At 57.1% G+C, this 18116-nt stretch overlaps 1 protein-coding gene across 4 annotated transcripts in view; it reads left to right on the plus strand.

Annotated features, from left to right (window-relative positions):
• SHANK3 (SH3 and multiple ankyrin repeat domains 3) overlaps positions 1-18116 on the plus strand; it is a 50896-nt gene that overhangs the window by 2281 nt on the left and 30499 nt on the right. For all 4 annotated transcript variants that reach the window (XM_070790707.1, XM_070790709.1, XM_070790710.1 and 1 more), the window contains exons 3-13: positions 108-311; positions 1080-1151; positions 2733-2841; positions 2917-3068; positions 3161-3328; positions 3404-3520; positions 3880-3957; positions 4616-4682; positions 10348-10618; positions 13450-13652; positions 14659-14772. In XM_070790707.1, the coding sequence (XP_070646808.1) occupies positions 108-311; positions 1080-1151; positions 2733-2841; positions 2917-3068; positions 3161-3328; positions 3404-3520; positions 3880-3957; positions 4616-4682; positions 10348-10618; positions 13450-13652; positions 14659-14772 (1555 nt within the window). The remainder of the gene's footprint in view (positions 1-107; positions 312-1079; positions 1152-2732; positions 2842-2916; positions 3069-3160; positions 3329-3403; positions 3521-3879; positions 3958-4615; positions 4683-10347; positions 10619-13449; positions 13653-14658; positions 14773-18116) is intronic.

Here is an 18116-nt window from a genome sequence, read left to right on the forward strand (position 1 = left end):
GGGTCCGCGGCCTCCGCTCCCGCGCCGGGACTCGGGCGGCGCCCCGGGCCTCCGTGCCCCGCGCTGGCCGGGAGGCCCGATCGGCTCACGACCGCGCTCCGCTACAGAAGTGCCTGCGCCTGGACCCGGCCGCGCCCGTTTGGGCCGCCAAGCAGCGCGTGCTCTGCGCCCTCAATCACAGCCTCCAGGACGCGCTCAACTACGGGCTCTTCCAGCCGCCCTCCCGGGGCCGCGCCGGGAAGTTCCTGGACGAGGAGCGGCTTCTGCAGGAATACCCGCCCAACCTGGACACGCCCCTGCCCTACCTGGAGGTGAGCAGCGGCCGGGAACGGGCAGAGCCCCGAGCTCCAGAGGGCGCGGCAGCGAGGGGCACGGACGCGGGGAGTTAGTGTGTACGGGGCGAGTGAGGAGTGAGCCGCGTGCAGGCACGCGGTCAGCAGCACGTGCGACGGGGTTTGAGCGGGCGTGAGTGCCCAGAGCGCCGCGTGGAGTGCGCCCGCCGCAGGCTGTGTGCACATCTGTGTCTTGTCTTCCTGCCACCGCCCGTGCAGTCGTCCTAAGGACAGTCTAAGTCTTCCTCGTTTGCTCACCTGTTCATGATGTAAAGGCCGTTGAGCACCCTGTGAGCAAGGGGACCAGATCCGGTTTGAAGGTGGGGGTGGCAAGTGCAATGGGCTTTGGAACAAGCGTTATGGTCGCTGAGCTCAGCTGACTGGGCCTCCCTGGTGGCACAGGCAGATAGGCACAGTTCTGTCCAGAGAGGGGTGTCTAGGAAGGTAGGCCTGGAACCTGGTCTTGGAAGAGGACTGAGGGTTTCCAGGGAATCCTGGGGGTGGGGGTGAGACAGGAAGGGCACAGCAGGCAGAGGGACCGCTGGGCGTGCAGCACACCTGCCCTCCGTGCAGGTCGTGTCCATGGCGTGTGCATGGGCTGGTGAGGTCGGTGGTAGGAGCTTTGTTATGGGGCGATGAGCAGTGGGGCCCTGGCCACACAGCAGTGGGCAGGACTCCACTGTGTGTCTGCTTTCACTTACTCAGTCCAGGTGGGTGCCTTTTTCTGCCTTGTCTTTACCTGAGCAGTTTCGATACAAGAGGCGAGTTTATGCCCAGAACCTCATTGATGATAAGCAGTTTGCAAAGCTTCACACAAAGGTAAGGAGGCAGCCACAGCAAGGGTACTCGAAGGTGATCTTCTGCACTCCCTCCAGTCCCCTCCCCACCATGGCCAGTGCTCCCCTAGCTCAGCCTTAGCTGGATTTTGTGATGTCAAAAATGTCCTTGAAAAATTCCCTTCTTGAGGCCTTCCCCCTGTCCCCAGAACGGCCATCCCAGCTTGGTTGGGCTGGCCCGCTTTGGCTCAGTCTGCTTTCTCCTGTCATCAGGGACCCAGAGTGGGTGTTGGGGGCGGCTAGAGGGCCGGATGCAGACTCCGGGCACCATGACTTTGGGGTGGTCGGTCTGGTGATGGGTTCCACTCAGGTCAGACTTGCTGAGCCCTCTGGTGGGCCCCTGGTTAAGGGGTGGAGTGCAGTAGGGTACAGTGTCTTTGTGGGGGCGACGTGAGGAGATGGGGTTGTTGAGGGGAGCTGGGTTGGGGTGGGGAGAACAGGGCATCCGGGACTTAGTGGTCATCCAGTGTGAGGCACTTGAAATTAGGCATCTCATTATTTTTTTTTGTTCTGGGAGGAACTGTTATTATCCCATTTCGTAGATGAAGATACTGAATCCAGGAGAATCTAAGTGACTTGCCTACAGCTCTGCATTCAGTGATGTTGGGGTTGAACCCAGATCTTCTGACTCCCAGGCCCTATCCCTAGGCCTACCTGTGGGGTCTTTACTCCTGGGTACTGTTGCTAGGAGGGTCTGACGCCACATGCTCTTTGGGGGGCACCTCCCTGCCTCCTCTGAATGTAGGAGGGGCAGGATGGGTACCCTGGCCCTTTCCATAGGCAGACTCCTTGAGTTCCCATCCCAGGCTCCTGTGGGCCAGTGGACATTTGCTTGCTGGACACTTCCTTGGCAGTCTCTGGGGCCTAAGAGAGGGATCTGCACGTTCACCCCTGTGCCCCCGTCACCCCCTTGTGACCCTGGTGTCTCCGTGCCAGAGTCCTCTGCTGCTTTGGTTCCGTGGCTGGGCAGAGACTCCCTCAGTGGTGTTGGTATAACCCATCACCTCCTCTAAAGTTGACCTCAGTGACCCGCAGGACACCGATGAGTCTTGACCTTCAGTGAGTCTCAGTTGATTTTAGGATGAGTTTCAACTCCGTGCCACAGTCCCGTGTTTCTGCCTGCCTGGTCTCCGGCCGGCCCCCAGCACCACACTAAGCCTCCCGCCCCCCACGCCGGTGGGGCCGAGATCTTTCCTCTCAGCTCTGACCGTGCTTCCTTTTGGCCTATTGTCCTAACCCTCCAGAGGGTACCCCCTCATGTGGAGCTGCCCCTATGGCACCTTGTCCTATTTCTGATGCGTTTTGTCTCTGGAGGGCCTGGGGCCTCAGGCACCTTAGCTGGGCTTGGAAGGCGAGGAAGGACCTGGAGCAGCATGCGGATCCAGTGGAGCTGGGATTGGGGCCACAGTGGGAGTGCATGGTCAGGGTACCACGGGAAAGGGAGAAGGTCGTGGTTTAGGCTGGCGGGTCCAACTGAGGGGTACGGCAGTTCCCTGGGTGATGTGGGCGATGGTCAGAGGACGGTTGTCAAGTGTGGGCTGATCCGGATGGCTGGCTGTTCCAGGCGAACCTGAAGAAGTTTATGGAATATGTCCAGCTGCACAGCACGGAAAAGGTGGCCCGCCTGCTGGACAAGGGGCTGGACCCCAATTTCCACGATCCTGACTCAGGAGGTGAGAAGCAGATCAGGGAGGGGCACGGTCTGGGAATGGCCAGGACTGTGACCTCTGCCTGTCCGTTGAACCCAGAGTGTCCACTGAGCCTGGCTGCCCAGCTGGACGATGCCACCGACCTGCTGAAGGTGCTGAAGAACGGCGGCGCCCACCTGGACTTCCGCACAAGAGACGGGCTCACGGCCGTGCACTGCGCCACGCGCCAGCGGAATGCGGCCGCCCTGACGGTCAGTTCAGGCCCAGCCCTCGCCGGAGCGTTGTGTGACCCAGGAGCGGAAAGAGGCTGGCCTGGCATGAATATTGGGGTTCTTGCCCTCAGACCCTGCTGGACCTGGGCGCTTCACCGGACTACAAGGACAGCCGTGGTCTGACGCCCTTGTACCACAGCGCCCTGGGCGGGGGGGATGCCCTCTGCTGCGAGCTGCTCCTGCACGACCATGCTCAGCTGGGGACCACCGACGAGAACGGCTGGCAGGAAGTCCACCAGGTAGGCGGGGGCACAGGGGTGGGCCCGGGGTCGGCCTGAGGGTCTGGGCTCCAGCAGTGACGCCCCCTCCCCCAGGCCTGCCGCTTCGGGCATGTACAGCACTTGGAGCACCTCCTGTTCTACGGAGCTGACATGGGGGCTCAGAACGCCTCTGGGAACACAGCCTTGCACATCTGTGCCCTCTACAACCAGGTCGGTCTGCACGTCTGCACACGTGTGCACACGGGTGGTGCTGTGCAGTGACTCTGTGTGTGTGCATGTCTGACCCTGTGATCACACCACAGTTGCGTGTTCTGCCTCCTGCACTGAGCTGGGTGGCCTTGCGGTCCATGTGTGCCTGTCGTTTCCCTGAACACGTGTCACGCGTGTGTGTTCTGAACAATCACGTGTGCACTGTGTGCATCTGGACCCTCTGAGCTAGCTAGGACCTGCACACTTACACCTGCCCTGCTCGTCCCCATGCTACACGTGTGTGTGCTGAACACGCAGCCGTGGGCCCTGTGTGTGCAGGTGCTGCCCCAGCTGTGACCCCTCCTCCCATCTTCCCGCAGGAGAGCTGTGCCCGTGTCCTGCTTTTCCGAGGAGCCAACAAGGATGTCCGCAATTACAATAGCCAGACAGCCTTCCAGGTAAGTGAATGTCTGCAGGAGTGTGGGGCTCCCTGGGGCGCGTCTCTCCATCTCTGTGTGGCTTGGTCTTTCTGGACCTTGGTCTATTCCCTGTAAAGCGTGAGAGAGCTTTGGGCCCAGGGTCATCCCAGGGTGAGGTGGAGGAAGGGTGTGAGCCAGGGCAGTGCCTCGCTCTTATGAGGGGTGCTCACTGAGGACGACTCCCTCGGCCCCCCTTCCAGGGAGAGGAGAGGAGGGTGACAGGGCTCTGGGGCCAGGGGAGAACAGGTGTGGGCTGTGACTGTCCATTCAGGGGCCTTCACAGGTCACGTGGGGAGACCAGGCCTGGCCCATGACTCTCCATTCAGGGGCCTTCACAGGTCACGTGGGGAGACCAGGCCTGGCTCGTGACTGTCCATTCAGGGGCCTTCACAGGTCATGTGGGGAGACCAGGCGTGTGGAGGGGCTGTTCCGAGAATGGGCAGGGTGGCCAGTGTATTCCAGCTTTAGCTCCAAGAGTCTTGTGTCCCAGGAGACCCCTCAGTCCCACACAGACTGGGGTGGTGGGTCAAACAGGGGCCAAGGTCTGAGCCTGCTTGGGCATTCAGGGAACCCCAAGGGCTGAGAGAAGGCAAGTCTGTGCTGCTAAGCCTCCCTCCATCTCCCTCCCACCCCCCAGGTGGCCATCATAGCAGGGAACTTTGAGCTCGCGGAGGTCATCAAGACCCACAAAGATTCGGATGTTGGTGAGTTCTGCCCACCAAGGGCCCTGCCGATGTGGATTTGTGGGGGTTGTCGGGGCCCAACAGGGCAAGAGTGAGTGGGGTTGTTACAAGGGAGCCCCTAACCCGGAGCCTTTTCCTCCAACTCTCCCAGTGCAACTGGGAGTGGTCCCAGTGGTCCCATTAGCGGGCCCCGCAGGGATAGGGAGTGCAGGTGACAGAGGGTCAGGTTAGGGTCACGGTTAGGTGAAGGCTGTGGATCTGTTAGTCAGGTCAGCGTTAAGGGTATGGTTGTGATTGTTCAGTTCAGCTCAGTCGCTCAGTCGTGTCCGACTCTTTGTGACCGCATGAATCGCAGCACGCCAGGCCTCCCTGTCCATCACCAACTCCCGGAGTTTACCCAAACTCATGTCCGTTGAGTTGGTGGTGCCATCCAACCATCTCATCCTCTGTCGTCCCCTTCCCCTCCTGCCCCCAGTCGTAATTGTTACCACTGTGGACTTAGGGATCAGCTTAGGTTGGAAGCAGGGTTGGAGTTAGGTCAGGGTGTTTTCCTGTGAGGTCGTGTGAAGGGCCAGCAGGAGACAAGTGGAAATGGAGCGCCACCGCAGACGCTCGGTGTTTCACTTCAGCTGGAAACAACGCACTTTAAGTGGCCCACGGCAAGCTTCATACACAACAAGGCCACCTGTATGCATGTGTGAAGAAATCAGAGCGCAGTGGTAGGCATGCGTGTGGGGAAGGCGGCAGCCGTCTTGGGACAAGGGGCTCTAAGCCCTCAGCAGCCAGTGCTTCGGGGGGCCCGGCACGCGCCCGAGGGAGCCCAGGAGCTGCTGCCTAGTCTGAACCTCAGGCCTCAGGGGCCACCCTCTCCCAGGGCAGTGTTGCCTGTGGGGCTGGCTGGGAAGCTGTCCTGCAAATCCTGAGTCTCCCCTCCCCATGTGGAGTGGCTGGAGGTGGGCCTCTCCTCCTGAAAAGAGTATTTTCTGGCCAGCGGCTGCCCCTTCCAGCCACCTGGCCACAGAGCGAGCCCTGTCTCTGCTCCCTCTGTCCTGGGTGGACAAGGCTTTCTGCCCACGGCTCTCCTGGGAGCGTAGACTCCCAGGCTTCCCTCTCTGCTGGGACTGCAGTATCTGGTGCCTCCAGTTTTACAAAGTTTAAAGTGGCAGTGGACAGCAGAGGGCTAAGGCTGGTCCCAGGGTCTGAGTCCTTGTTGCTTCTCATGTGAGGTTAGGGTAGGTTACGGTTAGGATAAGGTCAAGTCCACGATTAAGGAGTCTTCGTATATAGGCTCCCCTGAGCAGACCTGCCGGCAGTGAGGCTTGGTTGTGAGCCCCTCGTTTCCAGGCAGGGTCAGGGGTCTGTGACAGTGGGCAGACCCTGAACCCTCCAGCAGCAGCAGCTGATGCATGTTGAGCACGTGACTGAGCCAACGAAACGGTGCCGACTTGCGGTCCGGGTTCTGCTTGGGAGAGAACTGTGGTGAAGCCTGAGGTCTGAACTGGGGTGAGAGGCAGAGCAAGGCTCCAGTGATGGCCTGGCTGCGGCTGCTGCTTATTTTGGAGGAGGCCGTCAGCCTGGGACGAGCTTGGTTTCTGGACGTGTGGGGCTCGGTCTGCTGCTTGTGAGGTCACCTTGGGAAAGCAGCTTGGGACTTCTGTGCCTCAGTTTCCTTAGGTAAAATAAAGTCTTTTATGGTTCTTTACTCCTTCCCCCGCTGACCTTATGCAGTGTTCGATTCCACGGGTCTGGACTCTGGCAGGTAGCCTTGGTCCAGCTGGTGGGAGGGAGGGTGGGGGCTTCTCTGTGGTCCAGGCTGAGAGTCAGGAAGGCCTCAGCTGCCCCTCGTCTTTGGACAGAGATGCTGGGGGTCCTGTGGTCACCATTATCAGCTTCTGTCTGGCTGATCCAGGGTGCGCTCACCTGGCTGGGGTCAGGCATTTGTGGCTGAGCTGAGAGGTCACATCAGTTAGTCCCACAGTTGGCATCAGCTCTGCTGGCCACGCACCCCTACATGCTCAGATGTCACACATATACTCAGATGACACAGCCAGATGTGCCTGAGTCACAGGGGAGTATATTCTGAGCATTTATGACAACTCTCTCAACAAGCCCCCAGTGAGTGAGTGCTGTTAGTCCATTTTTACAGAGGAGGAAACCCCAGACACAGAGGGATTAATAGCAGAGCCTGTCTTCAGACTGGAGTGATCCAGAGATCCACACTTGGTCCCCCCCTCCCCTCGGCACACGCTCCCTCTGGGAGTCAGAGGTCCTGTCTCGCCTCAGCTTGGGGACCCAGGTGGGACCTGCAACAGGAGGAGCAGCAGGGAGCCTCTGCCCAGCCAGCCTTCCTTTTCCTCCAGCATGAAGCCGCCTGGAGGGATCTTGCAGGCTGAGCCCTGTCGTCACCCTTCAGGGGACAGGTCACCTGGAAGCCTCTTGGCAGCCGCCCTGCCCTGACCCGCAGGAAGCAGGGACCCTGCCTGGGAGCAGCCGCCTCTGCTTCCTTCCCTGCTGCCTCGGGCTGCCTCTGGGTCCTCAGGCCCTCCTCCCAGCTCTGGTGTACACACTCTGAGGCACACTTCTCACTGACTTGTCCCAGAGTGCTTTTGAAGAGTGCCCTAGGAAAGTGCTTCTCACTTCGTAGTGTGCATTTGAGTCACCCAGGGATCTAGTTAAATGTAGATTCCGACTCAGAGGGTCTGGGTGGAGCCTGAGATTTCCTAAGGAGCTGGAGGTGAGGCTGCTGGTCTGCATGACCAGAGTCTAGACAGGGCTTGGCAAACTGCACCCAGGCCAAATCCAGCCTTCCGTCTGTTGTTTATTTTAATTGAGGCTTTAAAATCAAAGATTTAAATTTCAGTTAAAATCAAATTCATGTAACATAAAATTAACTATTTTAAATCGAATAATTTAGTGGTGTTTAAGACATTCACAACCAACTCTATTGAATTCCATAACATTTTCATCATCACAAATGGAAACTCTGTGTATATTAAGCAATTATTCCACATTCCCCCTCCCTCAGCCCCTGCCAACCATTAACGTACTTTCTGTTTGTATAGATTTGCCTGTTCTGGATATTTCATGTAAGTGGAATGACGCTTGGTGTTTGGCTTCCTTCAACAAACTGAAGCATGTTTTCCAACGTAATCCATATTGTAGGATGTATCACTACTTCGTTAGTTTTTATGGCTGAATGTTATTCCACTCTTTGTATCTGTGACCTGTTGTTTATCCGTTTATCCTTTGGTAGACATTGAGTGGTTTCCACCCTTTGGCTATTGTGAATATTGCTGTATGGACGTGTGTGAAATGTATTTGTTTGAATACTGCTTTCAGTTATTTTGGGTACATACTTAGAGTAGAATTGCTGTGTCATATGATGATTCTATATTTAATTTTTTGAGGAACTGCGAAATTGTTTTTCACCATTTTACATTCCCACCAGAAATGCATGATGGTTCCAAATTGTTCAAATCCTCACCAATACTTGTTATTACCTTAAAAAAAAATTATAGCCATTCTAGTCCAAGTGAAGAGGTATCTCACTGAGGTTTTGATTTGCATTTTCTTAACAGCTATTGGTGCATCTTTTCATGTGCTTATTGGGTGTTTGTATATCTTCTTTGGAGAAATGTCAAGTTCTTTGATCATTTTTAAATTGCTCATAGAATACACTAGAAAGTGTTCCTTCCTCTTCTATTTTTTTTGGGAAGAATTTCAGAAGGATTTTGTTAATTCCTCTTTAAATGTTTGGTAGTATTCATTAGTGATGCCATCTGATGCTGGACTTTTCTTTGTTGGGAGATTTGTGATTACTGATCCAATCTCCTTGCTTTTTATAGGTCTGTTTAGATTTTCTATTTCTTCTTGAGTCAGTTTTGGTAATTTGCGTTTTCCTAAAAATGTGTCCACCTTATCTAGTTTATTTAATTTGTTGGCATACAATTATTCATAGTATTCTCTTATATTCCTTTTTAATTGTATAACATCAGGTAGTAACATATCAATTTTCATTTCTGTTTTCGGTTATTTGTATCCGCCTTCTCTAATTTTTTTCCCTAGCCTAGTTAAAGGTTTGTCAACTTTATTGATATTTTTGAAGAAACAAACTTTGGTGTCATTGATTCCCTCCGTATTTCTAATCTCTATTTGGTTCATCTCATGTAGTCTTTACTGTTTCCTTCCTTTGGGTTTGGTTTGCTTCTCTTTTTCTAGTTCCTTAAATAGGTTATTGATTTGAGACTCCCCCCCACTCCTTTTTTTTTTTTTTTGAGACTTCCCTTTTTAATGTAGGTGTTACAGCTATAAATTTCCCTTTTAGTACCGCTTTTGCTGCGTCTCATGAGTTTTGGTATGTTGTATTTTTGTTTTTATTTTCTCAAAGTGTTTTCAATTTTTCTTATGATTTCTATTTTGACATATTGGTTGTTTAAGAGTGTTGTTTAAGTTTTCACATATTTGGGAATTTTCCAGGTTTTTTTCCCCCTGCTATTTATTTTGAGCTTCATTCCATCCTCTCTGCAGAAGATACTTTGTATAATTTCAGTCTTTTTAAATTTATTGAGACTTTTTTGGTGACCTCACAAATGATCTATCCTGGAGAATGTTTCACGTGCCCTTGAGAATAATGTGTATTCTGCTTTTGTTTTGTGGAGTGTCCTGTATATATTTGTTAGGTCCAAGTGGTTCAAGTCTTCTGTGTTCTTACTGATCTTCTCTCTAGATGCTCTGTCCATTATTGAAAGCAGGGTGTTGAAGTCTTAAATATTATTGTAGAACTGTCTATTTCTCCAAATATATCAATGTTTGTTTTTATATATTTTGATGCTTTGTTGTTTGTTACATATATGCTAATAATTGTTAATCTAGTTGACAAATTGACACTTTTAGCAAATATAATGTCCTCTGTCTCCTTAATACTTTTTAAGTCTGTTTTGTCTGATATTAATGAAGGTACTTAGATCTCTTTTGGTTACTATTTACATGAAATATTTTCTTTTATCCTTTTATTTTAAGCCTACTTGTGTCTTTGGATCTAAAGTGACTCTTTTGTAAAAGCATATAGTTGGATCATGTTTTAATCACCATCTGCTATTTAAATAAAGTTTTATTGGAACTCAGCCACACCCATTTGCTCATATATATTATCTGAGGCTGTTTTCACACTGCAGTGGCTGGGCTGAGTCCTTGCAACAGAGACTGAACGGCTTGCAAAGCCTGAACTGTTTACTATCGGATTCTTTACAGATGTTTGCCAACCCCTGGTCTAGAATATCTCTTTTACAGTTTCTCTGGTGATAGTCAACTGCAAATAGCTCCATACAGTGGTCGGCTGGTGAGGTGTGTCACATGTGGCCGGTTTTTTGTCTCTCTGGAAGCCTGTGAGATGGGCAGTTCCAAGAGCAGATCTAAGGAGTCCCGAGACTCATCTGGCTGACAGGAAGGGCAGGCGTTTACCTCTGAAGCTAGAGTTAGAGGCAGCTTGGTATGTGACCCTGTCCTCTCCCACCCATCCCAGCTTCAGTCATGGGGTGATCACCTGACCTGTTCTGCCTGGGACTGAGGCAGCCCCAGGGACAGAGGATCTTACTTTTGAAATCTAGAGACACCAGGCAAAACTGGAGAAGCTGGTTCCCTAATCTGGCCGCCCGGAGTCTCACCTGTTCCCCTCCCCCCACCCCAGTGCCATTCAGGGAAACCCCCAGCTACGCGAAGCGGCGGCGGCTGGCGGGCCCCAGCGCCCTGGCCTCGCCTCGGCCCCTGCAGCGCTCAGCCAGTGACATCAACCTGAAGGGCGAGGTGCAGCCGGCAGCTTCTCCTGGGCCTTCACTGCGAAGCCTCCCCCACCAGCTGCTGCTCCAGCGACTGCAGGAGGAGAAAGACCGGGACCGGGATGGGGACCAGCAGAACGACAGCGGCCCTGCCACAGGCAGGGGCAGCCAGAGCAAGATCAGGTAGGAGGAGGTGGGCCTGAGCCAGGAAGGGTTGGCATGGGCGGGCGGGCGAGTGGCAGGGAGAGGCCCGCTCTCTGCAGAGGCCTGGCTCTGCAGGGATGAGCCAAGGTTTGGGTGGGGGCCTCCCAGGGTGGGGAAGGGAAAACGGTGAGGTCTCCTGGCCTGGGGCAGGCTCCCCGACACTGAGCTCTGTTTGCAGTCAGACTTGTGCTGAGGGCAGTGGGCAGCTGCGGGAGGGCGCTGGGAGGAGAGGGTCTTGTGGTTTAGAAAACTTCGTGCCAGGGAGGAGGACGAGGGCTGGGTGAGCTGTGCTAAGAGTTTAGGGACTGGTGCGTCCTCTCCCTGAGGGCTCCAGATGCATAGGTGGACCCCAACCCTGTTCCCAGAGGAGAGTCTTGGTGTTTCCCCAACCCCTCTGGCCTCCATGGTTCTCCTCTTTACCCTTCAGCACGAGTGCTGGGATCCTGAGAACCAAGGATTTGTCATTCCCAGAATTTACAGCAAAAAGCCTGGGCAGGAGCCCCACTAGACTCTTGGGCTGGAAGCCCAATGAGCCGAGCAGTGGGAGTGAAAGGTGGTTACTGGCTTTACAGACGGTCGGAGTCCAGTGCACTCCTTGCACCCACAGCCACTCTGTGCCTGGGTCTCTCATCAGTTAGGCGTGACCGATCCTACCCAAAACACTGCCTTTGGGAAGCCATCTGGAGCCTGGCAGTGAAGGCTCCCTACTTGGACCCCTGGCCACAGCACTAGCCAGCGCTGCCGATTAAGGCCTCTCGCCTCCCCACACCTTCAGGGCAGGAGTTGCAGTTGCCCCGGAGCCAGTCACATAGAAGGTGCTCTGGAGACATGCTGGCTCACCCAAGTAGCGCTTTGTTTCCACAGTGACAGCTGGGCTGAGCAGCGTAGTGCGTGTCATCTCACTTAACCTTGACCTTGTACGAGGCTGTGCTCCATTTTACAGATGAGGGTCCTCACACTCAGGTGGGGTAAATGACTTGGCCAAGGCCACAGAGCTAGGAAGCAGCTTAACTTGCCCCCAGGTAGACCTGATTCCCAGACTTGCTAAGTGTGAGCGTTCAGCAGAGGGCCTGGGGTGCAACAGGAGCTTATAAAAGCCATTTCTTCCTCTGCTGTTGCCCCTGCTCATACAGCCTTGACCTGTGGTGTCCTCTCTGTCTTTCTGTGTCCCTACCCAGACTGCAAGGCTATTTGTCCTGCCCCAAGTCACTTCAATTCTCCCCCCAAATTTTGCATAGCCCTGTAGCTAAAATAACAAACTCTGGGATGGTTCAGTTCTGCAGAGGCTGCTCCTGAGTTGGAGCTGTGGAAGCCCTGCTTTGATTTGGTTTTTGTATATTCACTCATCCTTTTAGCAAACACAAACTAAGCCTTGCTGGTGGGGCTCCAGCTCACTGCTCTGTGGGGAGAATAAAATTTTTATTACTCTTTCCAACAAACATTGAGTAGGTGCCTAGGCTGCCAACTGTGGTGGGGGCTGATAGCCGGGAGTTCTAAGAGTCTCAGGACACTGACAGCTGGGGCCCAGGGCTCAGAAGCAATTAAGTGGGGAGTGATCCAGGCAAGGGGGCCTCCCAGTGAGCGGCCAGGACTGGGCTGAGGAAGTTTGGTGCACTCTGGAGGGAGAGGGCCTCAGTGGGGGATCACCTTTGGTTGCAGGAGAGGAAGTGTTTTGAGTTTGAGCTGCTGTCGGAGGGGGTGGCATAGAGGTGGGGGAGGTGGCGCCCCCTCTTGGCAAAGCCTGGCCTGCAATGTCAGAGTCCCCACCCGCATCACAGAGCAGGGCAGAGAAGGCTGTGTTGGAAGCTGAGCGGTAACTTCACAGTTGGCCACAGTTGGACAGACTAGCAGGAGTGGGATAGTTGAGGTGCTGGGAACGGCCAGGGCCGAGAAAAGAAGGCACCAGCTGTATTACTGAAGTGCAGCTAATTCTCGCCTCCGAGAGCCTGGCTGTTGGCGAAGACTGTGGACGTGGTCCGCCCAGGTGCTAGGGAGCCGGTGCAGGCCCCTGAGCAGGCGAAGGCTGAGGGCTGAGGCCTCGGGCTTGGTGCCCAGGCGGTCAGCGTGGAGAGGGCATGAGCATCCGAGGCGGATGTCCGGGAGGAGAGGACCCAGGTCCAGAGGGGGATTCGGGCGCCCAGCACTCGCGGCGGCCACGGTGTGAGGTGGCCGAGGCCCTGGCTGGAGGGGGGCGCGGACCCGCCGGGGGAGCCCCTCCTGGAGGCTAGGCGAACCCCGAACCGGTTCTGAGACGCTCTTCTCCAGTCCGAAGCCCCTTCGGACTTCCTCTCCTGGCCGGCCTCGCCTCCCGGTGTCCCCGCGCTCCTCCGTCGGACCGACCCCTCCCCAGCCTTCCCCTCCGCGCACCGTAGTCCTCCTCGGCCCGGTGGCCTCTCCCGCGTCCGGGCCGCGGCGACCGGGCCGCAGGGGGAAAGGAGGGAGCCCGGCCCGCCGCCCGCAGAGGGAGGAGCCGGGCCGCGGAGGAGGCGGGGCGCGCGGAGCGGCCGCGGCATGGAGCGAGCCCGGCGCGCCCGGGAGCGCAGCCCCGCGGCCCCGGAGCCCTGAGCGGGCGCGGCTCGTGCGCTGGCGGGAGCGGGCCGGGCGCGGCGGCGCGGCCCATGGAGCGGCCCCGGGCCGGGCCCCCGGCGGGCGGGCGGGCGGCGGCGGGCGGCGGGCGGCGGGCGCTGCGGCGGCGGCTGCGGTGAGGCCGGCGGCGGGGCCGGGCCGCGCGCCATGGAGGCCCCGGGCGCCGGCTTCGCGTGCCCGCTGCCCCCCGGCATCGCGTCCGTCACCTACGTGTTCGTCTACAGCCCGAGCGGGCCCGGCGGCCCCGGCGGCCCCGGCCCCGCGCCCGGCCCCGGCCCGGCGCCCCCCGCGCCCCCCGCGCCGCCGCCCCGGGGCCCGAAGCGGAAACTTTACAGCGCAGTCCCCGGCCGCAAGTTCATCGCCGTGAAGGCGCACAGCCCGCAGGGCGAGGGCGAGATCCCGCTGCACCGCGGCGAGGCCGTGAAGGGTGAGGGGGCGCGGGGGGCGGGGTCGCGGGGGGCGCGGCGCCGGGCCTCCTGGGGCCCGCGGGCGTTCGCGGCGGCGTGGAGGGGCTGTCACCAGGGGTGTCCCCGGGAGCTCTGGGCCGCCGCGGTCATTATGGGATGTCCGTGCCCCTGGGGATGCCTTGTGTCACCGTGGAGGGAGGGCTGCTCGTCTTCACGGGGCTCCTGTCATGCGGGTTTCTCTCCATCCTCTGTCATCTTGGGCTCCCCAAAATGTCACCACGGGGGCTCCTCTCCTCACGGGGGTGTTTCTGTGTCGTTCTGGGGGCTGCTGGTGGTGGGGTTCTCATGTTCGTAGGACCCTATCCGGTTACAGAGCTTCCTTGAATTATGGGGTTCCTGTGTCACTTCTGGGACTTTCTTCATTGGAAACGCTTGTGATATGTGGAATTCTCTGCCAGTTCTGTGGGTGTCTGTAATGAGGGGATCCTGTGCCATGACAAGCTCCTCCCATTATGGGGTCTCTGTTGTCACTGGGGTCCGCCCCTCATGAGTGCCCTCTGTCCAGGGAGCCTGAGGAAGAAGCGGTTGTGTTGGTCAGCTCCCCATGGTCCATCATGGGGCCCAATCTCCTGGCCACAGCACAGTGACCCTCAGCTCTTGGCAGTGACCCCTGGGATGGGAGAGTTGGTTCAAGAGCAGGGAGGAGAGCGGGCAGGAGAGGACTGTGGCCCCTGCCTCTGCCGCCTGTCCCCCCTCGAGTGTGTCCATCTGTGCATCTCTTTGTCCCCCACATGCCCATCCTGTGCCGTGCCCATCTGTTCTTTTCTCTCTTCCGTGTGGATCCCAAAATTTTCCCAGGGAAAAAGCCAGGAGGATGAAGGGAGGGAAGAGAAGAGAAGGAGAGAGACGGGAAGGTTGGGTGGTGATGGTGGAGATGGTGGTCGGGGGCGGGGGGCGGAGTGCGGCCAGGTGGGCTCCGGCTGCGCCCCTCTGCCCTGACAGCCTGTCTGGCTTCTGTCCCCCCAGTGCTCAGCATTGGGGAGGGCGGTTTTTGGGAGGGGACCGTGAAAGGCCGCACGGGCTGGTTCCCAGCTGACTGCGTGGAGGAGGTGCAGATGAGACAGTATGACGCCCGCCACGGTGAGTGACCCCCGCTTCCCTGGGCAGCTCCTGAGGGCACCTCCTCTTCCAGCTTCCCCTTGCTCTTGCTTGGAGGCAAATCCAGATTATATTCACAGAGAAAAGACTAGAACAAATTCAAACACACAGAAGTAGATGCAAACTCATGTACATGACAGACACGCCACATGCCCCACACTTACCAGCACACATGTGTACATCTGGACCCTGGACAGCTGTGGAGACACTTGTGACATGCCCACAGGATGGACTCGTGTGAGTGTGCACCAGTCTGGGATCCCCCATGTGGCTCTCGTGACCACAGTCCTTCCCAGACAAGGTTCTCCCATCAATGCTGGGTACTTGGAGTGTGTGACTGCTGTGTGGCTGGCAAGCAAGTAAAGAGGTCAGTGTGAGAAAAGAGGCGTCATTCCAAAGTGGACAGATTGTCCAAGTGGGCAGCGCAGGGAGGCCTGGGCCAGCCAAGAGGAAACGAGGCCAGCTGGGCCCAGAGGGGCTGTCATGGGTACCCTGGGGCCAGGATGGTCTAAAGGCAGCAGGTGGGGGACGACTGCATCCTTAGCCGGCAGGGAGGAAGTGGGGGCAAAGGCTGTGGCTCCTGGGGCTGGTCAGCAGCCTCCGTGTCACCCTGGGGCCGGTCACCTGCACCTCCAGGAAGGAGCCCTCTGGGTGCTGGGATCTGAGGCGGTCCTGCCAGTAGAAAGGAGAGACTGGTCCTTTCAAACCCCAGCCAGAGCTGACTGCAAGCCCTGGAGGCCTCTCGACCCACAGTGGGACAGGGGAGCCCCCTCCTGAGTGGTGGCTCGTGGTGGTCACTAATGGTGTGTCTGGACCCGGGGTGCACACACCTGTCTTTCTGCACATGAGGGGCTCAGACCCAGTGTTGCCGTGCTTCCTTATCCTGGGTTGAGAATTTCTCCAGGGCAGCCCACCCCGTGTGGCCTGGGCCCCTGCCCTGGGTAGAACGTGGCCGCTGATCCCTTCCTGGGCAGGATTCTTTACTCTTATCCTTGGCTGTTCACCACCTTGCTCTGATGGCTCTCCTTGTGGCTAGGAGCCTGGAAGGGACATGACCCCCTCTGGTCTGCCCAGGGTGGGCAGGTGGGGTGGTATGTTGAGGTGGAAAATGATTTCAGCAGTTTGGGCGCTGGTGCCAACTGTGGATAGGAGAGGCGGGAGGAAGCCTCCAGACCTGCCTAGGGTGGAGCCGTCTGCTGCCCCGTAGTGTGGGGAATAAAGGTTGTGGTTTGAGAGCTGTGTGGGTCCAGGGGCAGCTGGAGCTGAGTCTGAAGCTGGGGAGGAAGGGAGAGAGGTCTGGACTGGACTCAGAATTTGAGAACAGCTAATGTTTCTTGGGTGGTTGGCATGTGCTGGATGCTGTGCTGGGAGCTGGGATCACAGGGGCTGGCTCTGTGCCGAACGAGGAGCAGGTGTGCGCCGTGCTCCAGCAGGCACGTTGTGGTGTGACTGTGATGGCGTGAGCCCAGGGAGGCTCCCTGAGTTGGTTGAAGGAGTCAGAGAGGGCTTTTAAGCAGAGGGGTTGTTTGAACTGAGCCTTGAAGGGTGGCTGGGGCCTGCCAGGGGGTCAGCTGACGGGGTGAGGCAGAGCCTGTTGGCCAGAGTGTGGCATGGCCTGCTGCATCTGCACGTGCTGGCACCCGGCGTGCTCCGAGCAGTGTCGGGATGCCTGGCTTGGTTTTTCCCTCTTTCACATCTAAGAATTCATTGGTTCATCCCAGCAGGCCTGGGAGGTGGGGACAGTTGTTGTTAGTCCATCTCTAGGAGGATGGGTTCCACAGTCCAAGGAGCAGAGTCCTTGTTGCAGTGTAGGCGGTGGGCTGCAGGGTCTGTGCTGTCACCGCCACACTTCACGGGCTCTGGTGTGAGTGAACCTGAATGGGGCAGGGGCTGGGCTGGAGGCAGGGGTCCTGGGACCAGGGGCGTTAGTTCATGGCGGTATCATAGGAGGCGGAGTCTGGGGGGAGGGGGTTGCTGTCCTGATTGTGCTGTTCATTTAGGATTAGGGTGACGGTCCAGGCAGGACAAAGTGAGGAGATGGAGCAGGGGCGGGGGGCAGGGCTGGGCCAGGGTCGTGGAGTGGGAGAGGACACAGAATACCCTGCTGAGGGGGCTGTAGGCTTCTGGGCAATGGTGGGGCCCTGGACAAGGGCTGGGGCTTTGGTCTGTGCAATCAGAAGGTGTCAGAAGGTACTGGGTAGGTGGGAGCGTTTCATAGGTTGGCAGGGAGACAGGCCTGCCAGGCTGCCTGCTGGTGGGTGGGAATCACCTCTGTCCTCACCTGCAGGCCTGGCCCAGCTGCTCTGGACAGAGCCTCTGGTCTGGGACCCAAGGGCTGAGTTCTGCCAGAGGTGAGAGGGCGGCCCAGGAACACAAACCTGCTTCCAACAGGCCCAGATCCAAAGAAGGATCTGTTTCTGAGACTGGAGCAGGGACTTCGAGGCCAAGGAGGGGACATTGCCAACATGTGTGGGCCAGGCGACACCCGTGGTCTGCAGAGCGCGGCTCCCATGGTGCCCGTCTGGGTGCAGGGAGCAGGTGCAGCAGGGAGGGTGAGCCGGTGGGGGCGGGGCGGGCGGCCTGGGAGTTCTGGCGGCAGGTGTGGGGCCCCGGGCCGTGGCTCTGCCGCTCCTCCCTCCCCCTTCTTCCAGTACTCGGGCGACCATGTGTGTGTTTGCATTTTAGCTGGCTTTTACGTGTCTGATTAATAAAACTGGAAAATGAATTTGCGTTATGTAATAAATACACTGTGTTTGGTCGATAAATATAAAAACAGGAGGCCAGTGATCTGCAGAAGCTCTTTTTTTTGGGGGTGGGGGCGGTCCTTCTGCAGGCAGGCACTGTGAACATTTCCAGAGTTGGGTCCGTGTGGAGAACGGTGCAGTGGAGGGGAGAGCGGTCTGGGCCCCGCCCCCAGGGCTGGGCGAGGCTTGGCTTTGAGGACTGCAGGGTGGTGGGAGCAGGTGTGCTGCAGAGGGGAGAGAGACTCCAGTACTTGGGAGGGAGCCAGTGAGGTAAAACTACAGGCTGTCAGAACCGAGGGGGCCTCCAAGGTGAACTGTCCTGCTCTGTAAGGAGAGGGCCAAGAGGGACTGTCGACGTGCAGAGAATCACACAAGTTAGCGGTAGGGTGCTGAAATCCAGACCAGTGCTTTTCCCGACATCTGTGCGTTCTGAAATCCAGACCAGTGCTTTTCCCGACATCTGTGCGTTCTGAAATCCAGACCAGTGCTTTTCCCGATATCTGTCTTCTGACGATAACACGAGCGCTTCTTCCTGTCTTGCCGCTGCTCCTTCTGTCCTTTGACTCACCACCCATCCTGCCC

This window comes from Bos indicus, chromosome 5 (genome assembly GCF_029378745.1).
Source record: "Bos indicus isolate NIAB-ARS_2022 breed Sahiwal x Tharparkar chromosome 5, NIAB-ARS_B.indTharparkar_mat_pri_1.0, whole genome shotgun sequence".
Lineage (NCBI taxonomy): Eukaryota > Metazoa > Chordata > Mammalia > Artiodactyla > Bovidae > Bos > Bos indicus.